A 23,267-nucleotide genomic window follows, 5' to 3' on the forward strand; every position below is an offset into this window, starting at 1 on the left:
GGACCTCTGCAGCCTCTGCAGCTGCTACTCTCCTAATGATGCGCCTGTTTGTGAAGCCTCATCCCTGGGGCCAGCCAGGCCTCTCTCGGGAAGTCCCCTGCCCTGGGTCACCGTCTCCCTCCTTGGTGGCTGTCTCTGGACAGCTCTACTACAAACCCCCCGAACCAGCTGGAGTCCTCGTCCTGGGACTTTCTCTTGTGCTGGGTCATTTCTGTCCCCTGAGACCCCAGAGAGGATAGAGGTTGGGAGGCTCGTATCCCGACCCCAGGGTCTCCATTGGCCCGAGCCCTCCGGGCTGCTTCAGACACTGCCGTAGGTGGCGCAGTGCACGGTCCACCCCCTCCTGGTGGCTTTCCATCCTCCCGCTGGTTTGGGTGCTGTGTCCCTGTCCTGCCCCCCCACCCCCGGCAGCCGGCCTGAGCGCCCCCCGCTGTGTTGCAGCTACCTGACCGACGTTGACCGCATCGCCACCTTGGGCTACCTGCCCACCCAGCAGGACGTGCTGCGGGTCCGCGTGCCCACCACCGGCATCATCGAGTACCCTTTCGACCTGGAGAACATCATCTTCCGGTACTGCCCGGGCCACAGCAGGCGGGGAGGGGGCACTGAGAGGCTCATTTGCCCGGTGTGCCGGCTCATGCCTGCGCACCCAGTGCTTTGGGAGGCCAAGGCGGGAGGATCGCCTGAGTCCAGGAGTTTGAGACCACCCTGGGCAACACAGCCAGACCTCATATCTAAAAAAAATTTTAAAAATTAGCTGGGCGTGGTGGTGTGCACCTGTGGTCCCAGCTACTCAGGAGGCTGAGGCAGGAGGATTGCTCAAGCCCAGGAGGTTGAGGCTGAAGTGAGCCATGATGGCACCACTGGACTCCAGCCTGGGCGACAGAGGGAGACCCTGTTTCGTCTTATTAAACAAAAGAAAGCCCATTGGTCTTCATCCTCAGGGTGTGTTTGACCAGGTCGGGGGATAAGATTTATCTCTAAGTATGTGTGAGCCAGGGCCACACAGGGAAGGAGCTGTGGGGGCGTGGGGGGCGTGGCCACATCCATCCAGACAGGCCGCCGAAGAGACCTGGCAGGGAGGACGTTTGACGGGGCCTCCAGGACGGGCCGGGGGCCTGGTTGGAGCCAGCATGGGGCTGGGGTCTGGAGTGCTGGCCGGAGCAGGGGGTGCCGCACGGTGCGGGAGGGGTCATAGGGACTGAGGCTGCCAGGGGAGGGTGCTCATGGGGACCGAGGCTGTGAGTGGAGGAGGGGTCATAGGGACTGAGTGGGGAGGAGGGGTCATAGGGGCCGAGGCTGTCAGGGAAGAGGGGTCATGGGGACCGAGGCTGTGAGGGGAGGAGGGGTCGTGGGGACCGAGGCTGTGAGTGGAGGAGGGGTCATAGGGACTGAGGCTGTGAGGGGAGGAGGGGTCATAGGGACTGAGTGGGGAGGAGGGGTCATAGGGACTGAGGCTGTGAGGGGTGGGGGGGTCACGGGGACCGAGGCTGTGAGGGGAGGAGGGGTCATAGGGACTGAGGCTGCCAGGGGAGGGGGCTCATGGGGACCGAGGCTGTGAGGGGAGGAGGAGTCATAGGGACTGAGTGGGGAGGAGGGGTCATAGGGGCCGAGGCTGTCAGGGAAGAGGGGTCATGGGGACCGAGGCTGTGAGGGGAGGAGGGGTCGTGGGGACCGAGGCTTTGAGGGGAGGAGGGGTCACAGGGACTGAGTGGGGAGGAGGGCTCCAGGCTGGGGTGGAGGAGCTGGGTGGTGTGGGGTGGATTCTGTTCTTCACGGGCTGTCCCTGCGGATCCTGCCGGGCCTCTGGGGCTCCAGGTCCACTGTGGCTGGGGGCCGGCCAGCAGAGCCGGGTTCTCCCTGGGGACCCTCAGTGGGTCCTGTGTCTGGTAGGCTGCTCAGCTGGCTGGACTCTGCTGTCCCTGGGAACGTGGACCCTGCCTGCCTGGCTCCTGGCCCCATATAACATCTCCAGCGCCGAGGTCCCGGCTTTATGCGTGCCTGTCCTGGGCTGCTGGTGTCGGGCATGAGACTCCCACCGCAGGCCTTATTCCCGCCCAGCGCTGGAGGCCAGAAGGCTGAGATGCAGGTGTGGGCGGGGCCGGGTCCTTCTGAGGCTGAGGGGATCTGCCCAGGCCTCACTCGGCTCCTAGTGGTGGCCGCATCCTGGGCTTCCTGGGCATCCTTGGCATCCTTGGCTTCCTTGGCATCCTTGGCATCCTTGGCTTGTGGCCGTGTTGCCTCATCCCTGCTCCCATCCTCATGCAGCGTCCTCCCCGCCTGCGCCTTTGCCTCTGTTCTCTTAGAACCTGTCCTTGGCCAGGGCCACCCTACCTCTGTGTGACGTTATCCTAACCAGTGACATCCGCACAGACCCTGTTTCCAGATCAGAGCCGTCCCCGGGTTCTGGTGTTCGTGCGTGTGGGGCGCTGGACGGCCCTGTCCTGGAGGGCCTCGCGGTGGCTCCGGTTGCGGGTGCCTTCTCCTGCAGCGCGAGCTCGCCCTGGCACTGGCCCTCATGAGGGAAGGACGCCTCCCTGCCAGGGTGTCCCCACCCAGCTGGTGCACTGCCGAGGCCATTGTGAGGGTTCCGGGAAGTCTGTGGGGTTTTCCTCGAGAGCCCTGCCTTGAGACCCACCCCAGGGCTGGGGGTGCCACCCCCTGCCATCTGCCTGTTCTCCCCACCCGTCCTCCCAGCTCGGCCTCCCAGCGCAGGCAGGGAGGATGCGGCGTGAAGATGGAGGCAGGGATGGAGCAACGTGGCCACAAGCCAAGGAATGCCAAGCTCTGGGATGGTTCCCGGGGACCCGAGCAGGCGCCGGGCCCTCAGAAGCTGCGGTGTCCTCTCTGGACATGGGCGATGGTGTATATTGTTACGAGAATTCAAGTTTTTCTTCTTTTTTATTCACACGGGGCCCATGACCCCAGGATACAGCTGAGGCGAGCCAGGCATAGGCCAGGTTGTGGCATGACTGTCCCCTCGCAGCCCCACGCTGGCCTCTTAACAGCGCAGGCCTCTGTGTCCTCTGTCAGAAATGTCCTGTCCCCTCCCTGAGCTGAGCTCAGGCTGGGTGTGTCACCCCCTCTCCACCATCTTCCAGGCCCTTCCCAGCTCCGGCTGTGCCCTTTTCTTTTTTTTGAGACGGAGTCTTGCTCTGTCGCCCAGGCTGGAGTGCAGCTGTGCAATCTGGGCTCACTGCAAGCTCCGCCTCCCGGGTTCACGCCATTCTCCTGCCTCAGCCTCCCGAGTAGCTGGGACTACAGGCGCCCACCACCACGTCTGGCTAATTTTTTGTATTTTTTAGTAGAGATGGGGTTTCACCATGTTAGCCAGGATGGTCTCGACCTCCTGACCTCGTGATCCGCCTGCCTTGGCCTCCCAAAGTGCTGGGATTACAGGCGTGAGCCACCGCGCCCAGCCCGGCTGTGCCCTCTGTGCTGGGTGCAGACCCCCGTCCTGAGCCTACTCCTCTGCCACCATTGTTTCTCTGCCAGCCGCCTCTGTCCACCACACGCTGGCAGAGGGCCGGCCAGGTGCTGTGGGATGCAGCTGGAGGCCTTGAAGGCTGGTGGGATCGTCCCAGTGCGTGAGGAGAGGCTCCTGCTCCCTCAGGTGGGGACAAGACATGGGGGGACCCGGATCCCAGCCCTGCCGGCTGCCGCAGGCGTGCAGGAGAGGCCTCGCGCTCCAGATGGGCTGTGGCCTGGTGTCGGCACACCCATTGTCCTCCCGCCTGGCCACAGCTGCTGGTGCGGGCCCTCTTGTCCCTTAGAGTCACCTGGCACATCTGTCATCCACCGGTGCCTGCTGGACTCCTCCGCAGACCAGACCAGGTGGATTTCACCACTCACATGCCCAAGGCAGCCCCGCTCTCCTCGGCAGAGTTGCAGGGACCCCGGCCTTCCCTGGGGCCTGGGGCCAGGGCCTGAGGGGCACTCCCCGCTTCCGCCTTTGTATTCTTTCAAGGAGACCAAAGTGCCTTTTCTCGTTATAGAAAACTTAGAAAAGTCACAAGTAGAAAGAGGCAAACGTCCCGTAAGGAACGCACGCCCGCAGACATCGTCTGAGCTGATTTTCTTTCTCCCGCTTGTGTGTGGCCTCAGAGTGTGAGGTTGAGCTGCTCACCACGCGGGGCGGGGCGCTGCGCCTGCTCTTCTGCCCCAGGAGGATACCGGCAACTCTGCCCTCTGCAGCCGTCACTGGAGGGTCCCTGCAGGGAGCAACTGTGGCATCAGTGTTTACTCCTGCGAGTGACGCTTGGTGAACATCTGTGTCCCTGGCCCCAGTGAGGGGAAAGGCTTCTGTGCTCAGGGTGACATCCAGATGCCGGATGTAGGGTCCCTGGGCACCCATCGCAGGTTCCCGCAGCAGCCGGCGCCCAGAATCCTCTGGGTTCTCACACCCCCACACTAGCGCCCGCTTCCCTGGGCCCAGTGGTCTCAGGCCCCTTTGCCAGTGAGGGAAGGGTCTGCGGTGGTCACCCCTGGAGGCGGTGCGGCCGCTCTCTGAGAGCGTCCTTGCCCGTTCTAAGAGTGGAGGCTCTTCCTGCTCCAGCCGATGTCAGTCTGGTATGGCAGGAGGGGCCTGGGTGGGAGCCGTCCTGGGATTGCAGATTGGGCCTTGGGGCGCCAGGTGGCTGAGTCCTGGCGCTGTGTCCTTTCAGGATGGTGGATGTGGGGGGCCAGCGGTCGGAGCGGAGGAAGTGGATCCACTGCTTTGAGAACGTGACATCCATCATGTTTCTCGTCGCCCTCAGCGAATACGACCAAGTCCTGGTGGAGTCGGACAACGAGGTGGGCCCTGCCCTGAGCAGGGGCAGCGGTGGGGGCTGGGCCTTCCCCACCTGCCAAGCCTGGGTCCCCTCACCTGGGTCCCCCCAGCTGCCCCTTGGGCTGTGTGCAGTGGGGAGGGCCCCTCTGATTCCCGCTGCCTTCGCTCCCGCCAGAACCGGATGGAGGAGAGCAAAGCCCTGTTCCGGACCATCATCACCTACCCCTGGTTCCAGAACTCCTCCGTCATCCTCTTCCTCAACAAGAAGGACCTGCTGGAGGACAAGATCCTGTACTCGCACCTGGTGGACTACTTCCCCGAGTTCGACGGTGCGCCGGGCTGCGGCACGGGGAGGGGCTCGCGGGCAGGGCCTGGGGGGGGGCTGACATGGGAGAGGGGCTCATACAGGCCGGGCGCTCTAAGAGAGGGCGTCTGATGGGAGGTGACACGTACGGGAGTGGAGTCTCAGGGAAGGGAGATCTCGTATGAGGGGGGCCTGTTACAGGAGGGATCTCGGGTGGGAGGGGTCTCGGGTGGGAGGGGTCTCGGGCAGGGGGTCTTGGGTGGGAGGGGTCTCGGGCGGGAGATCTTGGGTGGGAGGGATCTCGGGCGAGGGGGGGTCTCGGGTGGGAGTGGTCTTGTGGGGTGGGGGGTCTTAGGTGGGAGGGGTCTCGGGCAGGGGGTCTCGGGTGGGAGGTGTCTCGGGCAGGGTGTCTCGGGTGGGAGGGGATCTCGGGCGGGGGGTCTCAGGTGGGAGGGGTCTCGTGGGGCAGGGGAATCTCGAGTGGGAGTGTTCTCGTGGGGCGGGGGTTCTCTTGGGGCAGGGGGATCTTAGGTGGGAGGGATATCGGGTGGGAGGGGTCTCGTAGGGTGGGGGGTCTGGTGGGGCAGGGGGATCTCGGGTGGGAGGAGTCTTGTACAAGGAGGGCACCATGGGAGGGGGAGTCTTGTATCGGTGGGTCTTGTACGGGAGGGAGTTGTCGTATGGGGGTGTCCTCTATAGGTGATCCCATATGGGAGGGGTCTCACAGGAAGGGTTCACGCACACTGCCAGCGCAGCCCCGTGAGGACCTTGGTGGTAGTCCCTGCATCCTCCTCTGTGCCCTACTGCCCCCACCCTCGGACCCGTCCCTCCCTACACACCCACGGGGTGTGTCAGGGCAGCTGAGCACTGAGGGTCTTCACATGCCCAGCCCTCTCTGGGCCTGGGGATGGCGGCCAGGGGAGGGTGTTGTGTGCCCTTGTCTGTGTGGTCAGTGGCTGCCGTTAGTGCTGTCACCACTCAGAGCTGTCCCTGCCAAGCACAGTGAGGCCCCGGGCAGCTCTGGCGCCCTCATTTCCACCCCGGATCTGTGCTCCTCCCGTGAGTCTCGGGTGTCATCTTCGGGAGGGCCCCTCAGGGTGCCCTGCCTCTGGATGTGCAGCGAGAGGGAGGGGTCTGGCACACGGTATAGCCTCGGCCGCTGGCTGCAGGCGCAGGGCCCTGCTGTCCCTGGGCAGGGGAGTGGCGGGGGGCGCTGCACCTGCTCCAGCCGCACGTGGCCCCTGCCCAGCAGCCTGTCCTGTGGGCTCAGAGAGCCCTGGTGGGGGGAGGCCAAGGGACTGGGGCATGGACCCCTGTCCTACCAGTCCCCAGAGCAGCCCCCTGAACACCCCCAGGGGCCTTTCCACCGGGGCAGGCAGGAGTTACTGGGCGGGTCGCCTGCATTGTCCAGGGTGGTGGAGGGGCAGGGGTGGCGGGTGGGAAGCAGCGCCCCTGCTGGAGCCCCTGGACGTCTCTGAGGCCTGGCTGCAGCAGCGGTGCCGTGGGTGGGTGGGGGCCGCTGTTCCTGCTCTGTAGGCTCTGTGCCCAGCCCTGGGGGCCTCTCCTCTCACCCTGGGCCTTCACAGGGCAGCCATGCCAGAGGCCTGCCCTGGAAGGCTGTGGCTGTGGAGCTGAGTGGATAGAGGCCGGCAGAGGGCTGAGCAGAGGGAGCAGCGGGGGGTGCAGAGCCGCAGGTTGGAGGCCTGGGCCGTGACAGTAGTGCCCTGGGGCTACAGTGGGATTGGCACTGCAGCTCACCTGGGGAGGGAGGGGAGCTGCGGCCCGTCAGGCATGCAGTGGGCTGGGGGTCGAGCTGGGTGGGCTATGGGCCTTACTCGCTCATCCCCTGGGAGTGACAAAGGGGCCCACGAGTCCCTTGCCCTGGGCCGGGCTGGGGCACAGCCTCACCCTCTGCCCTCCCCCAGGTCCCCAGCGGGACGCCCAGGCGGCGCGGGAGTTCATCCTGAAGATGTTCGTGGACCTGAACCCCGACAGCGACAAGATCATCTACTCACACTTCACGTGTGCCACCGACACGGAGAACATCCGCTTCGTGTTCGCGGCCGTGAAGGACACCATCCTGCAGCTCAACCTCAAGGAGTACAACCTGGTCTGAGCGCCCAGGCCCAGGGAGACGGGACGGAGACACGGGGCAGGACCTTCCTTCCACGGAGCCTGCGGCTGCCGGGCCGGTGGCGCTGCCGAGTCCGGGCCGGGGCCTCTGCCCGCGGGAGGAGATTTTTTTTTTTTCATATTTTTAACAAATGGTTTTTATTTCACAGTTATCAGGGGATGTACATCTCTCCCTCCGTACACTTCGCGCACCTTCTCACCTTTTGTCAACGGCAAAGGCAGCCTTTTTCTGGCCTTGACTTATGGCTCGCTTTTTTCTAAAAAAAAAGAAAGAAAGAAAAAAAGCAACGAAACATAAAACACACAAGCGCCCCGTGCCCCCAGTGACTCTGGGCCTCACAGAGCCCCCGCCAGCCAGCATGGGGCCCCGCCCCGCAGCCAGTCACGCGCCCCCACACCGCAGCCCCCCGTGGCTGTCCTTCCAACCCCACGTGCTTTTTCTTTCTCCTGCCCGCTTCTTTTCTTCATCACGAAAGGCGTGGAGACTCGGAGACGGACGTTTTTCCCCTTTTTTAAGTTATTGACGCCCAGCGCGCCTCGCCTCTTCACCCATCAACGCTGTGCTTTGCCCACTGGACTCCTGAAGAGGGGGTGGGGGGCTCCCTCGGTCGCCCACCCTGGGAAGTGCCTAACCTTTTATTTTATTTTATTTTTTTTGAGGAAAAAGAACGCCTGACTCACAGGTTGAAGAAACACCCTGGGCCCTCTCTCATGGCCGGGTTCCCCGTCCCTCTGCAGAGGCTGGGAAGGGTCCCCGGGCTGGAGCCACGGGGGTTCCTCTGGGCTGTGCCTCCGGGACCAACACTGGCTGCTTGGGGCTGCCTGGGGGCTCCGGAGGGCTGCACGGCCACCCTGCCCTGGCTGGAGCGCACCCCACCGGAGCCCACGTGGGCTGGGCGGCTGGAGGGATGGTCCCCCGGTGACACTGGGAGAAAGGCCACTTGGATGGGGGCGTTTCTGTTTTGTTCCGCTTTGTGATGTCACCAATTTGGAAACAGTGAGGGTGGGTGGGGACTTTTACAGAATATTCTCAGGTGTGTACCCGAGAGGCAGAGAGAGGGACGTGGCCGGCAGCTCTGTGCGTGGCCTTGTCCCAAGCACTTGTGCCCACCCCCGAGCGCCGCCCCCGGGGAGCGGGAAGCCAGCACTCGCACTTTGGCCAGGGGCGCGTGGAAGGTGGCGGCAGGCACCGGCCTGGGCAGCTTCCAGGCCTGGCTGGCCACGGCCACGGCCCTAGGGGGAGCCTGCCAGGCCACGCCGCACTGAGCCACAGCCCCGGGGGCCGCCTCCCGGGGCCCCTTGAGGCACTGAGGCACCGAGACTGGTTCTCCCCAAGAGACTCGGAAGGTGGGGAACGAGGGGACTGTGTTTGGGGAGGTGGCTGTTTCGTCTGCTGTTGACTGAACACTACAGCGCCCTGTGGTTCCGGGCTTCGCACGGCTGTCCCAGGGAGGGATCGCCTGTGCTGCCTTCGCCTGCCGCCACACCGGGACCCTGCACGGCTGCTTCTGGCCTCGACAGATGACAAAAGAAACAGCCCCAAAATACGACCACTCCGACCAGCAGTTCCCGCCTGCCTGCCCGCCACTGTCAGGCCTGCCCTGGCCTCCTCGTCCGCAGGGCTGTCTGCTGGCTTCCGGGAGCAGAAGAGCGGGGAGCCCCGTGGAAGGGTCAGGGGAGACCAGGTCAGGGCAGCTACATTTCTGGTGATCAGCCCCATGGGGAGACAGGGCTGGCAGGACCCCCCCCCCCCCCCCGGCTTCCCCACACCACTTCTGTCTCACCCGGAAGCGTCCTTTTTTTGTGCCAGGTGTCTACCTAAGAGGGTTGGCGCCAGAAGCCCCCCATGGCGAGTGCTGGGGCCCGGCGGTGCCCTGGGGGAGCAGATGGGGCCACCCCTGGCAGGGCTGCTACAACCTTTTCCAGCAGCGGAGCCCTCTGGGGGGCCTGTGCTTGTGGCATCTCTGAGGGCCCAGATTGCACGAGGTGACCTGGCCGTGGCCTGAGGGTGGAGTCGCCCAGCACGCAGGCCGGGGCGCTGCGGGGCTAAGTATTAGGCCTTCCCAGGGAGGGGGCGTGCCAAGCATCCCAGAGCCGGGCTGGGGCCGCCAAAACGTCTTGGCCTGGATCCTCTGGGTCTGAGTGCCTGATCCCCTGCCCCCCAAAAAAGCGGAGGTAGGTGTTGCAGGCCCAGGGCAGGGGTGCCTGCCCCAGGAGAGTCCCAGGCAGTGGTTCTCGTGCCAGTGGCACCCAGGGGCAAGGACAGCCAACCCCCACCCTTGCCACGTGTGGGGCCACATGTGGGCATGTGGGGTGTGTGTTTTTACCTTGGTGAATCTCACCTGCCAACAATTTCTCGTGAGTGCCGACCACCTTCTCCGACCATGTTACACCCAGGCGGCAGCGGCCCCCGGCCACTGCAAACCCATGCCCTGGGTCCCCCGGCTCCCCCAGGGGGGCATCCCCGTGCCAATGTCCCCCAGTGGTGGCAGCAGATCCTGTGGCCGGCCTGGCGGACGAGACCCAGTGATACTTGTATATTACACAGTCCTGATTTCAGACAATTTCAACCTTAATCTATTTAAAAAAGAATATTCTATACAAGCTGTTTTTAAGCCTTTTACCATTTGAAATGCATGTGTTGTGCGCGTTGGGGATGGGAGGAGGGGCTGAGGAGCGGCTCAGTGTCACTTCCCACAGCCACCGGCCCTGACCCTTAATCCAGACACCGATGGAAGTCGACTTTTCATATCTTTCTCCTGAAATGAACTCTGTTTTAAATTGGAATAAATTTTGTTCCTAAATGCTGGCGGCCCCCTTCTGGTTTATTTCCTGTTGTCCTTCAAAGGGGGCTGGGGGGAAGTGTGCAGAGGCCTGGCCCCCAGGAGCCCTGGAGTTACCTAGGGCATTGCCTGACCTCAGTGGGGCCACCTGGGTGCCTCCGCACGGTGTCTCGGGGCCCCTCCCCTGTCATCTTGTTTGACCCTTCACTTCAAGTTCATTTCACTAGCACCAGGCCAGAGCAACCCACTTGGGAAATGCCACCTTGTTTGGGGGCTGGGGACAAGGGAGTGAGACGGGGAGGAGCCCAGGTCCCAGGCCAGCCTGCCCCTCACCTTCCAGGGCGCCTGTGGGGACGTCATGCCCTCCGGGCCTCCGTTTCTGTAAGCTGCGGATGTGGGACCTCTGCAGCCTTCCTTCAGTTATTTTTTCCTTTTGAAAAAAAATTGTAAAATACAGATAACAAATTTCTAAGTGCACAGCTCAGCGGCATCAAGTGTATCCACACGGTTGTGCAGCCATCACCACCATCCTCTCCAGAACTTGTATCTTCCCAAATTGAAACTCTGTCCCCATGAAACACTCCCCATCCCCCTCCCCAGCCCCTGGCACCCCCCATCCTACCTTCTGTCTCCGTGAATCTGACGGCTCTATGGACCTCCTAGGAGTGGAACCATGCGGGGTGTGTCCTTCTGTGTCTCTGGCATCTCTCACTGAGCGTGATGTCCTCAAGGTGCATCCACGCTGAAGCCCGTGTCCGGATTCCCTTCCTTTTCGTGGTTCAGTAATATTCCACTGTGTGGATGGGCCACGCTGTGTTGATCCATCTATCATCGCTGGATGTCTGGGTGGTTTCCACCCTGTGGCTGTTGGCAATCGTGCCGCTGTGCACCTGCGTGTGCAAGCTTCTGTTTGAGTCCCTCCTGTCTGTCCTCATGTGTGCATCCAGAGGTAGCATTGCTGGGTCCTCCGGTCTTTCTTTTTTTGGATGCACTTTGAGGAGTCTCACTCTGTCGCCAGGCTGGAATGCAGTGGCGCGATCCCGGCTCACTGCAGCCTCCACCTCCCGGGTTCAACCAATTCTCCTGCCTCAGCCTCCTGAGTAGCTGGGACTACAGGTGCCTGCCATCACGCCCGGCTAATTTTTGTATTTTTAGTAGAGATGGGGTTTCACCATGTTGGCCAGGATGGTCTCCATCTTGACCTCATGATCCTCCCACCTCGGCCTCTCAAAGTGCTGGGATTACAGGAGTGGACCACCGCGCCTGGCCTCTATTTTAATTTTTTGGGGAGCTGCCCGACTGTTTTCCACAGCAGCTGTGCCATGTCACATCCCGCCAGCTGTGCACAAGGGTGCGATTTCCCCACATCCTCTTTCAGTTTCATTGAGTCCGATAGGCCTGTCCGTCAGATAGGCCTGTCCGTCAGGCCTTCAGGCCCCTTGCTGTGCCCGACGCTGCCCCAGATACTACAGTGCAGCAGAGAAGGTGGCACTTACCAGCACGACTTCACCTAGGAAGAGAAATGGAGCAGGGAAGTGGGACAGGATGGGGAGATGGTGGCTGTTTCTTTTCTTTTCTTTTTTTTTTTTGAGTTGGAGTCTAGCTCTGTCACCCAGGCTGGAGTGCAGTGGTGCGATCTCAGCTCACCTCAACCTCTGCCTCCTGGTTTCAAGCGATTCTCTTGCCTCAGCCTCCTGAGTAGCTGGGACTACAGGCGCCCACCACCACACCCGGCTAATTTTTGTACTTTTAGTAGAGACGGGGTTTCACCATGTTGGCCAGGCTTGTCTCAAACTCCTGACCTCTGGTGATCCGCCCGCCTTGGCCTCCCAAAGTGCTGGGATTATAGGCGTGAGCCACGGCGCCTGGCCAATGGTGGCTGATTCTGGTGGGCTGTTCCTGGTGGGCCGTACAGGAAAAGCCTGATAAAGTGGTGCGTGAGTAGCATCCTGGGAGACAGGAAGGGAAGGAGCCATGCTGTGGCCTGAGGGTGAGCCAGGCAGAGGCACAGCTTGTGCAAAGGTCGTGGGGCAGGACCATGCCCGGTGTGTTGGAGGAGCAGCGAGGAGGCCCGTGTGGTTGGAGCGGAGGGAGGGGAAGAGAGGGAGGGGGGAGGGCAGGGAGGGCTGGTCTTTTACCCTCAGAGGGAGGTGGGAGCCCTGGAGGGACGCAGGCAGAGCAGGGACAGGACCTGACAGGTGCTCACAGGGGGCCTCTGGTGGCTGCTGCTGGGAGGACAGACAGGGGCGAGGGCGGGAGCCAGGGGACAAGGCTGGTGCAGGTGGCGATGATAGGGGTGGACCAGATGGCAGAAGCAGAGGTGGGTGAGTCAGCTAAGGGGCGTTGAGTGCTGGGGGGAGCTGGGCCCGGCATGGATATCGCAGGTGCGTATAGTGCCCCCAGTGGCCAGCAGGAGTCGCCCCAGACAGCTCCTTGCCTGCCCCTAGCCCCCTGCCCATCCTAAAAGGAAAACTGAGGCACAGAGGGTGAGCGTCTTGCCTGAGGCAGCTTGCCCTGACGGCTGGCCAGTCCTTCCTAGGTCCTGACAACAGCCCTAGCCTGTTCAGCTGGGCAGGCAGCTCCAGCACCCCCTGCAGAATCCATAGGGCCTGGAGCAAAATGAAAACACAGGGTCCCTGTTTAAAAATTCCGAGGAGGCCGGGTACAGTGGCTCCTGCCTGTTATTCCAGCACTTTGGGAGGCCAAGGCGGGCGGATCATTTGAGGTCTGGAGTTCAAGACCAGCCTGGCCTACATGGCGAAACCTCGTCTCTACTTAAAATTCAAAAAATTAGCCTGGTGTGGTGGCGCATGCCTGTAGTCCCAGCTACCTGGGAGGCTGAGGCACAATGATCGTTTGAACCTGGGAGGCAAAGGTAGCAGTGAGCCGAGATGATGCCACTGCACTCTAGCCTGGGCGAAGAAGTGAGACTCCTCAAGATAAATAAACAAATAGGCCGGGTGCAGTGGCTCATACCCATCTCTACTAAAAATGCAAAAATTAGTCGGGCGTGGTGGCTCACGCCTCTAATCCCAGCATTTTGGGAGGCTGAGGTGGGTGGATCACTTGAGGTCAGGAGTTCGAGACCAGCCTGGTCAACAAGGTGAAACTCCGTCTCTACCAAAAATACAAAAATTAGCTGGGTGTGGTGGCGGGCGCCTGTAGTCCCAGCTACTCAGGAGGTTGAGGCAGGAGAATAGCTTGAACCCGGGAGGCAGAGGTTTCAGTGAGCCAAGATCGTGTCATTGCACTCCAGCCTGGGTGACAGAGTGAAACTTTCTCTTAAAAAAAAGGTGGCCGGGAGTGGTGGCTCACGCCTGTAATCCCAGCACTTTGGGAAGCCGAGGCGGGCGGATCACGAGGTCAGGAGATTGAGACCATCCTGACTAACACTATGAAACCCGGTCTCTGCTAAAAATACAAAAAATTAGCTGGGTGTGGTGGCGGGTGCCTGTAGTCCCAGCTACTTGGGAGGCTGAGGCAGGAGAATGGCATGAACTGGGGAGGCAGAGCTTGCAGTGAGCCAAGATCGCACCACTGCACTCCAGCCCGGGCAACAGGGCGAGACTCTGTTTCAAAAAAAAAAAAAAAAAAAAAAGCAAAATCTTGGAGTTATTGGAAGTATAAATTGGTGCATGCACTTTGGCAAAAGATAGTTAATATCTAGGAAATACTTTATAACCCAGCAATTCTACCATTGGGTATTTACCTACAGAAAGCCACACATATAATCACAAAAGACATGTACCAAATGCCCATAGCTGCCCTATTCATTACAGCCCCAAACTGAAATTTAACCAAATGCCCATCAACAGTAGAAAGGATGAATAGATTGTAGTTTATTCATCCAGAGGAATAGTCTATGACAATCAGGATTAATGAACCACAACCATGTACACAATATGAGTTAATCACACAAACATCACATGGAATGATAGAAGCCAGATGTACCTGAACTCATTTTATGTAATTCTGTGTCCATAAAGTTCAAAACTGGCAAAAATTCACCATGATTTTGAGGATTTTTTTTTTTTTTTTTGAGATGGAGTCTTGCTCTGTTGCTCAGGCTGGAGTGCAGTGGTGCAATCTCTGCTCACCTCAACCTCTGCCTCCTGGGTTCAAGTGATTCTCCTGCCTCAGCCGCCCAAGTAGCTGGGATTACAGGCGCGTGCCACCAGGCCCGGCTAATTTTTTGTATTTTTAGCAGAGACGGGGTTTCACCATGTTGGCCAGGCTGGTCTCGAACTGCTGACCTCGTGATCTGCCTGCCTCGGCCTCCCAAAGTGCTGGGATTACAGGCATGAGCCACCGTGTCTGGCTGATTTTTAGGATTTAAAAAGTCCATTGTAAATCTATAAAGAAAACAAGGAAGAAGGAACATTACATAATAAATAGTAAGAGGATGAATTCACCAAAAGGACATATTAATCCTTTTTTTTTTTTTTTTTTTTCGAGACGGGGTCTTGCTTTGTCACCCCGGCTGGAGTGCAGTGGTGTGATCTTGCCTCACTGCAACCTCCACCTCTTGGGCTCAAGTGATCCTCCCACCTCAGCCTCCCGAGTAGCTGGGACCAGAAGCACATGCCACCATGGCTGGCTAATTTTTTGTATTTTTGGTAGAGACGGGGTCTCACCATGTTGCCCAGGCTGGTCTCAAACTCCTGAGCTCAAGCAATCTGCCCACCATGGCCTCCCAAAGTGCGGGGATTACAGGCGTGAGCCACTATGCCCGGCAGGACATATTAATCCTAAATGTGTATTTACAAACTATATGAAGCAAAAATGGGTGGAATTCAAAGAAGAAATATTGGGAGGCCGAGGCCGGTGAATCACGAGGTCAGGAGTTCGAGACCAGCCTTCACCACGTTGTGAAACCCCGTCTCTACTAAAAATACAAAAAATTAGCTGGGTATAATGGCGGGCGACTGTAATCCCAGCTACTCAGGAGGCTGAGGCGGGAGAATCACTTGAACCCAGGAGGCAGAGGTTGCAGTGAGCTGAGATCGCGCCACTGCACTCTAGCCTGGGTGACAGAGCAAGGTTCTCTCAAAAAAGAAAAAAAAAAGGAGAAATAGACAAATCTACAATTATGCTTCCAGACTTCAACGACTTTAACACTTCTCTCTCAGTAACCAATAGGAGAAGCAGACTGAAAATCAGCAAGAATACAGAAGATCTGAATGCCACCGTCGACCACACTGACCTAATTGACATTTATATAGAACACCCCAGTGAACAACAGCAGAATATATGTTCTTTTCTCATCTTTTTCTCTGAAAAGAAGCGTCTTGTTTTGTCTTGCAGGCTGGAGTGTGCAGTGGCTCACTGCCTCTTCTAATTCCTGAGCTCAAACGATCCTCCTGCCCCACCTCCTGAGTAGCTGGGACTATAGGCATGTGCCACCACACCTGGCAAATTTTTCAATTTTTTGAGGAGATGGGGTCTTACCAAGTTCCCCAGGCTGGTTTCAATATCCTGGGCTCAAGCAGTCTTGCTGCCTCGGCCTCCCAAAGTGCTGGGATTATGGCCGTGAGCCACAGTGCCCGGCCTGTATGTTCTTTCCAAAAGCACATGTGATATTCACCAAGATAGGCCATATTCTGGGTCACAAAGCAAATCTTATCAAATTTAAAATACCTGAAATCAGGCCGGGTGTGGTGGCTCACGCCTGTAATCCCAGCTACTCGGGAGGCTGAGGCAGGAGAATAGCCTGAACCCAGGAGGCAAAGGTTGCAGTGAGCTGAGATTGCACCACTGCACTCCAGCCTGGCAACAGAGCAAGATTCCGTCTCAAATAAATAAATAAACATAAAATAATTGAAATCATTCAAAGCATGTTCTTTGACCATAACAGAATCAAACTAGAAATCAATAACAGAATGATTGGTATTTGAAAAGTCTTTAAATATTTGAGAGTTAAGCAACTCATTACTAAAGGAAGCCTCAAGGGAAATTAGAAAAGACATTGAACTGAATGGAAATGAAAATACAACTTACCAAAATGCGTGGGATGCAGCTAAAGCAGTGATTAGAGAAATATTTATAACATTAAAATACTTACATTGGAAAAGAAGAAAGGTCTAATATATATATTTTCTTTTTAGACTGAGTCTCCCTCTGTCGCCCAGGCTGGAGTGCAATGGTGCAATCTCGGCTCACTGCAACCTCTGCCTCCCAGGTTCAAGTGATTCTCCTGTCTCAGCCTCCTGAGTAGCTGGAATTACAGGCACCTGCCACCATATCCGGCTAATTTTTGTATTTTTGTAGTGACAGGGTTTCTCCATGTTGTCCAGGCTGGTTTTGAACTCCTGACCTCAGGTGATCCACCTGCCTCAGCTTCCCAAATTTTTGGGATTACAGCTGTGAGCCACTGTGCCTGGCCTGAAAGGTCTAATATTTTAAGCTTCTACTCCCAAGAAATTAGAAAGAGAAGAGCAAACTAAACACAAACTAAAGAGAAAATAATAGAATAGAAATCAATGGAATAAAAAATAGAAAAACAGTATAGAAAAATCAATAAAGCCATAAGCTGGTTCTTTGAAAAAAAAAATGAAATTGATAAACCTTTAGTCTAGATTCACCCTCCAGAGAGAAAAAGAAATTACCAGCAACAGGCACAAAGGAGGGGATATCATTACTCACCCTAAAGAAATTTAAAGGATAATAAGGGAATACTACAAATAAGTGTATGCACATAAATTTGACAACTTAAAGGAAATGGACCAATTTCTCGAGAGACACAAGCTACCAAAACTCACTCAGGAAGAAACAGAAAACCTGAACAGTCCTATACGTATTAAAGAAACAGAATTTGGAGTTAAAGTCTTCTAAAGAATAAAACATTTGGGAGGCTAAGGCAGGCGGATCACGAGGTCAGGAGATCAAGACCATTCCGGCTAACGCGGTGAAACCTCGTCTCTACTAAAAATACGAAAAACTTAGCTGGGCGTGGTGGTGGGTGCCTGTAGTCCCAGCTATTCGGGAGGTTGATATAGGAGAATGGCATGAACCCGGGAGGCAGAGCTTGCAGTGAGCCAAGATCATGCCACTGCACTCCAGCCTGGGTGACAGAGCGAGACTCTGTCTCAAACAACAACAACAATAAAAAATAAAAAATAAAATAAAACTTTAGGCCCAGATGGTTTTAGTGGTGAATCCTATCAAACATTTAAAGAAAAAATAACATCAAATTCTTCACAATCTGTTTCAGAAAATAGAAGAGGATGGAATACTTCCCAACTCATTTTAAGAGGCCAGTATTATCCTGATACCAAAATTAAAGACAGTACAAGGAAATTACAGATCAGTATACTGAAAAACATAGATACTAAAATCCTTAACAAAATATTAGCAAGTGAAATAATGAAATCCAGTGATATACAGAAAGAAAACTACCTCACCACCAGGTGGCATTTATCCCAGGAATACAAGACAAGCTTAACATTGGAAAATCAGTCAATATAAATTGCCATATTAACAGACTAAAGAAAAACCACATGATCATATCAATAGATAAAGAAAATACATTTGATACAATTCAACTTTCATTCATGATAAAAATTCTAAGCAAACTAGGAGTAGAAAGGAACTTCCTCAACCTGATAAAGGGCATCTGTAACAAACCACAGCTAAACAACAACAACAAAAATACTATTGGCCAGGTGTGGTGTCTCATGCCTGTAATCCCAGCACTTGGGGAGGCTGAGGTGGGTGGATCACCTGAGGTCAAGAGTTCAAGACCAGCCTGGCCAACAGGGCGGAAACTTTGTCTCTACTAAAAATACAAAAATTAGGCAGGCACGGCGGCTCGCACCCAGCTACTCGGGAGGCTGAGGCAGGAGAATTGCTTGAACCTGGGAGGTAGAGGTTGCAGTGAGCTGAGATCGTGCCACTGCACTCTAACCTGGGCGACAGAGTGAGACTCTGTCTCAAAAAAAAAAAAAAAAAAAAAAAAATTAGATGGTGGTGGTGCGCAGTACTCGGAAGGCTAAGGTAGGAAGATCGCTTGAACCCAGGAGGTCAAGGCTGCAGTAAGCCATGATTGCACCACTGCACTCCAGCCTAGGCGAGAGAGAAGGGCCTTGTCTAAAAAAATAAAATAAAAAACATAGCAACAGCTCTTTCCCTCGGAGCGAGCGGCGGCGGCGGCCTGTGCAGCAACGGCCAAGATCAAGGCCCAAGACCTTCTCGGGAAGAAGGAGGAGGAGCTGCTGAAACAGCTGGACGACCTAAAGGTGGCGCTGTCCCAGCTGCGCGTCGCCAAAGTGACGGGCGGCGCGGCCTCCAAGCTCCCTAAGATCCGGGCGCGGTGGCTCACGCCTGTAATCCCAGCACTTTGGGGAGGCCAAGGCGGGCGGATCACCAGGTCAGGAGGAGATCGATACCATCCTGGCTAACACAGTGAAACCCCGTCTCTACTAAAAATACAAAAAAATTAGCCGGGCGTGGTGGCGGGCAGCTGTAATCCCAGCTACTCACTCGGGAGGCTGAGGCAGGAGAATGGTGTGAACCCGGGAGGCGGAGCTTGCAGTGAGCCGAGATCTCGCCATTGCGCTTCTGCCTGGGCGACAGAGGGAGACTCTGTCTCAAAAAAAAAAAAAAAAAAAAAAAAAGATCCGAGTCGTCCGCAAATCCATTGCCCGTGTTCTCACGGTTATTAACCAGACTCAGAAAGAAAACCTCGGGAAATTCTACAAGGGCAAGAAGTACAAGCACCTGCACCTGCGGCCTAAGAAGACACGCGCCGTGCGCCGCCCGCTCAGCAAGCACGAGGAGAACCTGACGATCAAGAAGCAGCAGCAGAGCGAGCAGCTGTCCCCAATGCGGAAGTGCGCGGTCAAGGCCCGAGTGGCGCGTTGTCAATAAAGCACAGCTGGCTGAGAAAAAAAAAAAAAAAACAAAAACCCAAAAACCCCAAAACAAACAAACAAACAAACAAAAAACTACAAAAAACACAGCCACAAAGAGCCAATCCACGGTCAGGAGGGAGTTGTTCCGGTGATGGAACGACATTCTGTATCCTGTTTATAGCAGTAATTTACACGAATCGCTACAGCTGTTAAAACTCACAGAAACCAGGCCGGGCGCGGTGGCTCACGCCTGTAATCCCAGCACTTTCGGAGGCCGAGGCGGGCGGATCACGACGTCAGGAGATCGAGACCAGACTGGACAACATGGTGAAACCCCGTCTCTACTAAAATACAAAAAATTAGCCCGGCTTGGTGGCGGGCGCCTGTAGTCCCAGCTATTCGGGAGGCTGAGGCAGCAGAATGGCATGAACCCGGGAGGCTCAGCTTGCAGTGAGCCGAGATCGTGCCACTGCACTCCAGCCTGGGTGACAGAGACAGACTCCGTCTCAATAAATAAATAAATAAATAAATAAATAAATAAACTCATAGAACCATACACCAAAGAAAGTAAATACAATGCTACATAAATTTAGACAATTAAAAATAAAATCTTTTTTTTTTTTTTTTGAGACAGACCCTTGCTCTGTCAACCCAGGCTGGAGTGCAGTGGTTCAATCATAGCTCACTGCAGCCTCAACCTCTCTGGCCTAAGCAATCCTCCCACCTTAGCCTCTGGAGTACCTGGGACCATAGGCATGAGCCACCACCCCCGGCTAATTTATTTTATTTTTTAGAAATGGGGTCTCACTGGGAGGTGGAGGTTGCAGTGAGCTGAGACCGAGCCATTGCACTCCAGCCTGGGCAACAATAACAAAACTCCGTCTCAAAAAAAAAAAAAAAAAAAAAAAAAAAAGAAAGAAAGAAAGAAAGAAAGAAAAAAGAAAAAAAGAAATAGAGTCTCACTATGTTGCCCAGGCTGGTCTTGAACTCCTGGGGTCAAGCAATCCTCCCACTTCAGCCTCCCAAAGTGCTGAGATTATAGGCATGAGCCAACATGCCCAGCTGAAATAAATCTTATTAGCAAAAAATACCCCCAAACCTGGAAATAAATATTAATACCACAGAAGTCAGAATGATAGTTACTGCTGGGAAGGTGGAGATTACTATGAGGAAAACACTAGGGGTCTTTGTGGGGCTAAGGTCTTTTTTTTTTTTTTTTTTTTTTGAGACAGAGTCTCGCTCTGTCGCCCAGGCTGGAGTGCAGTGGCACGATCTCAGCTCACTGCAACCTCCACCTCCCAGGCTCAAGCGATTCTCCTGCCCCGGCCTCCCGAGTAGCTGGGATTACAGGTGTGCACCACCACACCTGGCTAACTTTTCTATTTTTAGTAGAGACGAGGTTTCACCATGTTGTCCGGGCTGGTCTTGAACTCCTGACCTCAGGTGATCTGCCCACCTTGGCCTCCCAAAGTGCTGGGATGACAAGCGTGAGACACCTCGCCCGGCCTGAAAATGTCCTGTCTTGGCCTCAGTGGATCCTTTGGATACCGGCTTCACAACAATTTATTAGGTAATACATTCAGGTTTTATGCGTTTTCTGAAAGAAATATTTTCTACACACACAAGCTCACCCTGGTGTTCCCAGCTGAGCTAATAATACACGACAAATGCTCAGCATGTGGCAAGGAAGTAGCTCAGCCCGTTTAGGGAACTGCAAGGGAGGTTTGTTCAGCAGCTGGAGAAGTGGGCAGAGCCTGGGCCCTGGATCCAGGGAGCCGGCTCATTTATTCTGAAGCCAGCGGGAGCCACAGAGGGTCTGCCACCCTGGTCCAGGCTGTGAAGATGGCGGGTGCTGGTATCCTGTCCAAAAATGCCGCAGGGAGATGCTAGGAGAGTGGCCCCCTGGGCTCACCCTGTGGGGCCTGTGGCTCAGCCTCGTCTCCCAGTTTTGCTGGTCATTTCTGTTTCAGCCACCCTGGAAGATCTGCACAGCCACGACCTATTTCTGCGTTTCTTTGCCTGTCCTGGATGGGACTGCCCCTCGTTGCTGCTATCCGGTTGGGGGCGGGAAGATGGGTGGCTGGGTGGGCAGATGGCACCTGCCAGCCCCAGTGACCAGATGGGGGCCCCTATCGTACTTCCCATCTGCCATTCGTTATGAATCAACAGTGGAGAAAACCACACGTTTGTGCTGAGCTGGTGAAGCTGCGTCAACGGCTGTCACCGAGCCCTGGTGTCTGGGAGGAGGTGGGGATGGTGGCTGCCAATGACTGTGTGGCCCTGGGCATGTAATTCACCCTCTCTGAGCCTTGCCCTATCTGTAAAGGGACCAGAGGCCCCCGAAGTACAAGAATTACGTGTATCTCTTGGGGAGGAGAGTTTTGATCCAGAACTTTCTAGAATTTTCTACAGCCTGTCAATGGGGGTGGGGAATCTTCACCCAAACACTCTGGCTCTGAGTACCTAGGAAGCAGCAACGTTTCTACCAAGCTGCCAGCCGCCAGCCCACCCCTAGGGCCCTGAAGTCCCAGAGGGATCAGGTCAGGGCGGCCTCATGGCACTCATTGGGAAGATCTCCTTGACCAGTAAGGTCCACTCCCAAAGTCCCTTTTACACCCGATCTGCCTGTCTGACTTCTGATCCTGAATATCACTTGTCTGTGCCACCTTTGTTGATCCATTTAGAGCAACGACCTTGAACCTTCCCCAACAACATCTCTGCTTAATTTTTCTGGCAGAATTTTTCACCATCCAACGGGCTCAGGTGTATTAAAAAAATATATATATTTTACACGTGTGTGTATATATATACACACATATATATTTTTATGTATAATATACATATATGTATATTAAAATGTATACTTTTATGTGTGTATATATACACATACATATATATGTATGTGTATGTATGTGTGTCTATATATTGTGTATATATATGTGTATATATGTATGTGTATATACATATATGTATGTGTGTCTATATATTGTGTATATATATGTATGTGTATATATATGTATGTGTGTGTGTGTATATATATACATAGAGAGAGAGGGAGAGTTTTGTTTTGTTTGTTTCTGGAGACAGGGTTTCACTATGTTGCCCAGGCTGGAGAGCAGTGTTATGATCTCGGCTCACTGCAGCCTCCATCTTCGGGGTTTAAGTGATTCCCTTGCCTCAGCCTCCCAAGTAGCTGGGACTACCGGTGCGTGCCAACATGCCCAACTAATTTTTGTATTTTTAGTAGACATGGAGTTTCTCCATGTTGGCCAGGCTGGTCTCAAACTCCTGACTTCAAGTGATCCTCCCGCCTCGGCCTCCCAAAATACTTTGATTACAGATGTGAGCTCCCACACTCACCTGGCCACATTTTTTATTCTTTTATTATTATTTTTTTTTGAGATGGAGTCTCACTTCGTCGCCAGGCTGGAGCGCAGTGGCGCGATCTCAGCTCACTGCCACCTCTGCCTCCTGGGTTCACGCCATTCTCCTGCCTTAGCCTCCCAAATAGGTGGGACTACAGGCGTGCACCACCACACCCGGCTAATTTTTGTATTTTTAGTAGAGACAGGGTTTCACCGTGTTGGCCAGGCTGGTCTCGATTTCTTGACTTTGTGATCCGCCCGCCTCGGCCTCCCAAAGTATAGGGATTACATGCGTGAGCCACCGGGCCCAGCCTAAAATTTATTTTATTATCTGTTCTTTAACTAGAACCTTAGGTAAGGAGGTCTGGGATCTGTGTCTCTTGGCTACCGTGCCTGGTACACAGTTGGCGCTCCATGAATGCATGCACAGTGAAGGGATGGCCCTGCCTGGAATCTGCCTGGTAGGCCTCTAGACTCTGGGGCCCCGCAGGTGAGGGATGGGCTCCCGGCTCTGCCTTGTGCCAGCCCCGCCGGTCACTCCCCTGCTCTGTGCCTCAATCTCCTCATCAGTCAAACAGGGATGACAGTAGTAACTACACAGGGTGATGTGAGTATAAAACCAGCTAATGTGAGCCAAAACCCGGCTAATTTTTGTATCTTTAGTAGAGACAGGGTTTCGCCATGTTGGCCAGGCTGGTTTCGAACTCCTGACCTCAGGCGAGCCGCCCATCTCTGCAGGGTGGATCACCTGAGGTCAGGGCAGAGTTGCTGGAAATAGTCCATGACACCTGGCCTGAGCTGTTTCTTAAAAATATATAAGAAGGGCCGAGCGTGGTGGTTTATGCCTGTAATCCCAGCACTTTGGGAGGCCGAGGCGGGTGGATCACCTGAGGTCAGGAGTTTGAGACCAGCCTGGCCAACATGGTGAAACCCTTTCTCTACTAAAAATCCAAAGTTAGCCCGGTGTGGTGGTGGATGCCTGTAATCCCAGCTACTCGAGAGGCTGAGGCAGGAGAATTGCTTGAACCTGGGAGGCAGAGGTTGCAGAGTCAAGATCCTGCC

At 55.5% G+C, this 23,267-nt stretch overlaps 1 protein-coding gene and 1 long non-coding RNA gene across 2 annotated transcripts in view; one reads left to right on the top strand and one right to left on the bottom strand.

Annotated features, from left to right (window-relative positions):
• The window catches only part of GNA11 (G protein subunit alpha 11), a 30,094-nt gene extending 20,080 nt beyond the window's left edge, over positions 1 to 10,014 (top strand). The window contains exons 4-7 of the mRNA XM_016937030.3: positions 442 to 570; positions 4,665 to 4,794; positions 4,947 to 5,100; positions 7,001 to 10,014. Of these exons, the coding sequence (XP_016792519.1) occupies positions 442 to 570; positions 4,665 to 4,794; positions 4,947 to 5,100; positions 7,001 to 7,191 (604 nt within the window). The 3' untranslated portion in view covers positions 7,192 to 10,014. The remainder of the gene's footprint in view (positions 1 to 441; positions 571 to 4,664; positions 4,795 to 4,946; positions 5,101 to 7,000) is intronic.
• Positions 10,015 to 10,324: 310 nt separating this feature from the next.
• Positions 10,325 to 18,815, bottom strand: LOC134809058 (uncharacterized). Its single transcript, XR_010153662.1, has 4 exons — positions 18,713 to 18,815; positions 14,089 to 14,343; positions 10,614 to 11,501; positions 10,325 to 10,421 (listed from the first exon to the last, which is right to left on the bottom strand). It is a non-coding gene; the product is annotated as an uncharacterized LOC134809058 (long non-coding RNA).
• Positions 18,816 to 23,267: the final 4,452 nt, after the last annotated feature.

Source organism: Pan troglodytes, chromosome 20 (genome assembly GCF_028858775.2).
Source record: "Pan troglodytes isolate AG18354 chromosome 20, NHGRI_mPanTro3-v2.0_pri, whole genome shotgun sequence".
Classification (NCBI taxonomy): Eukaryota; Metazoa; Chordata; class Mammalia; order Primates; family Hominidae; genus Pan; species Pan troglodytes.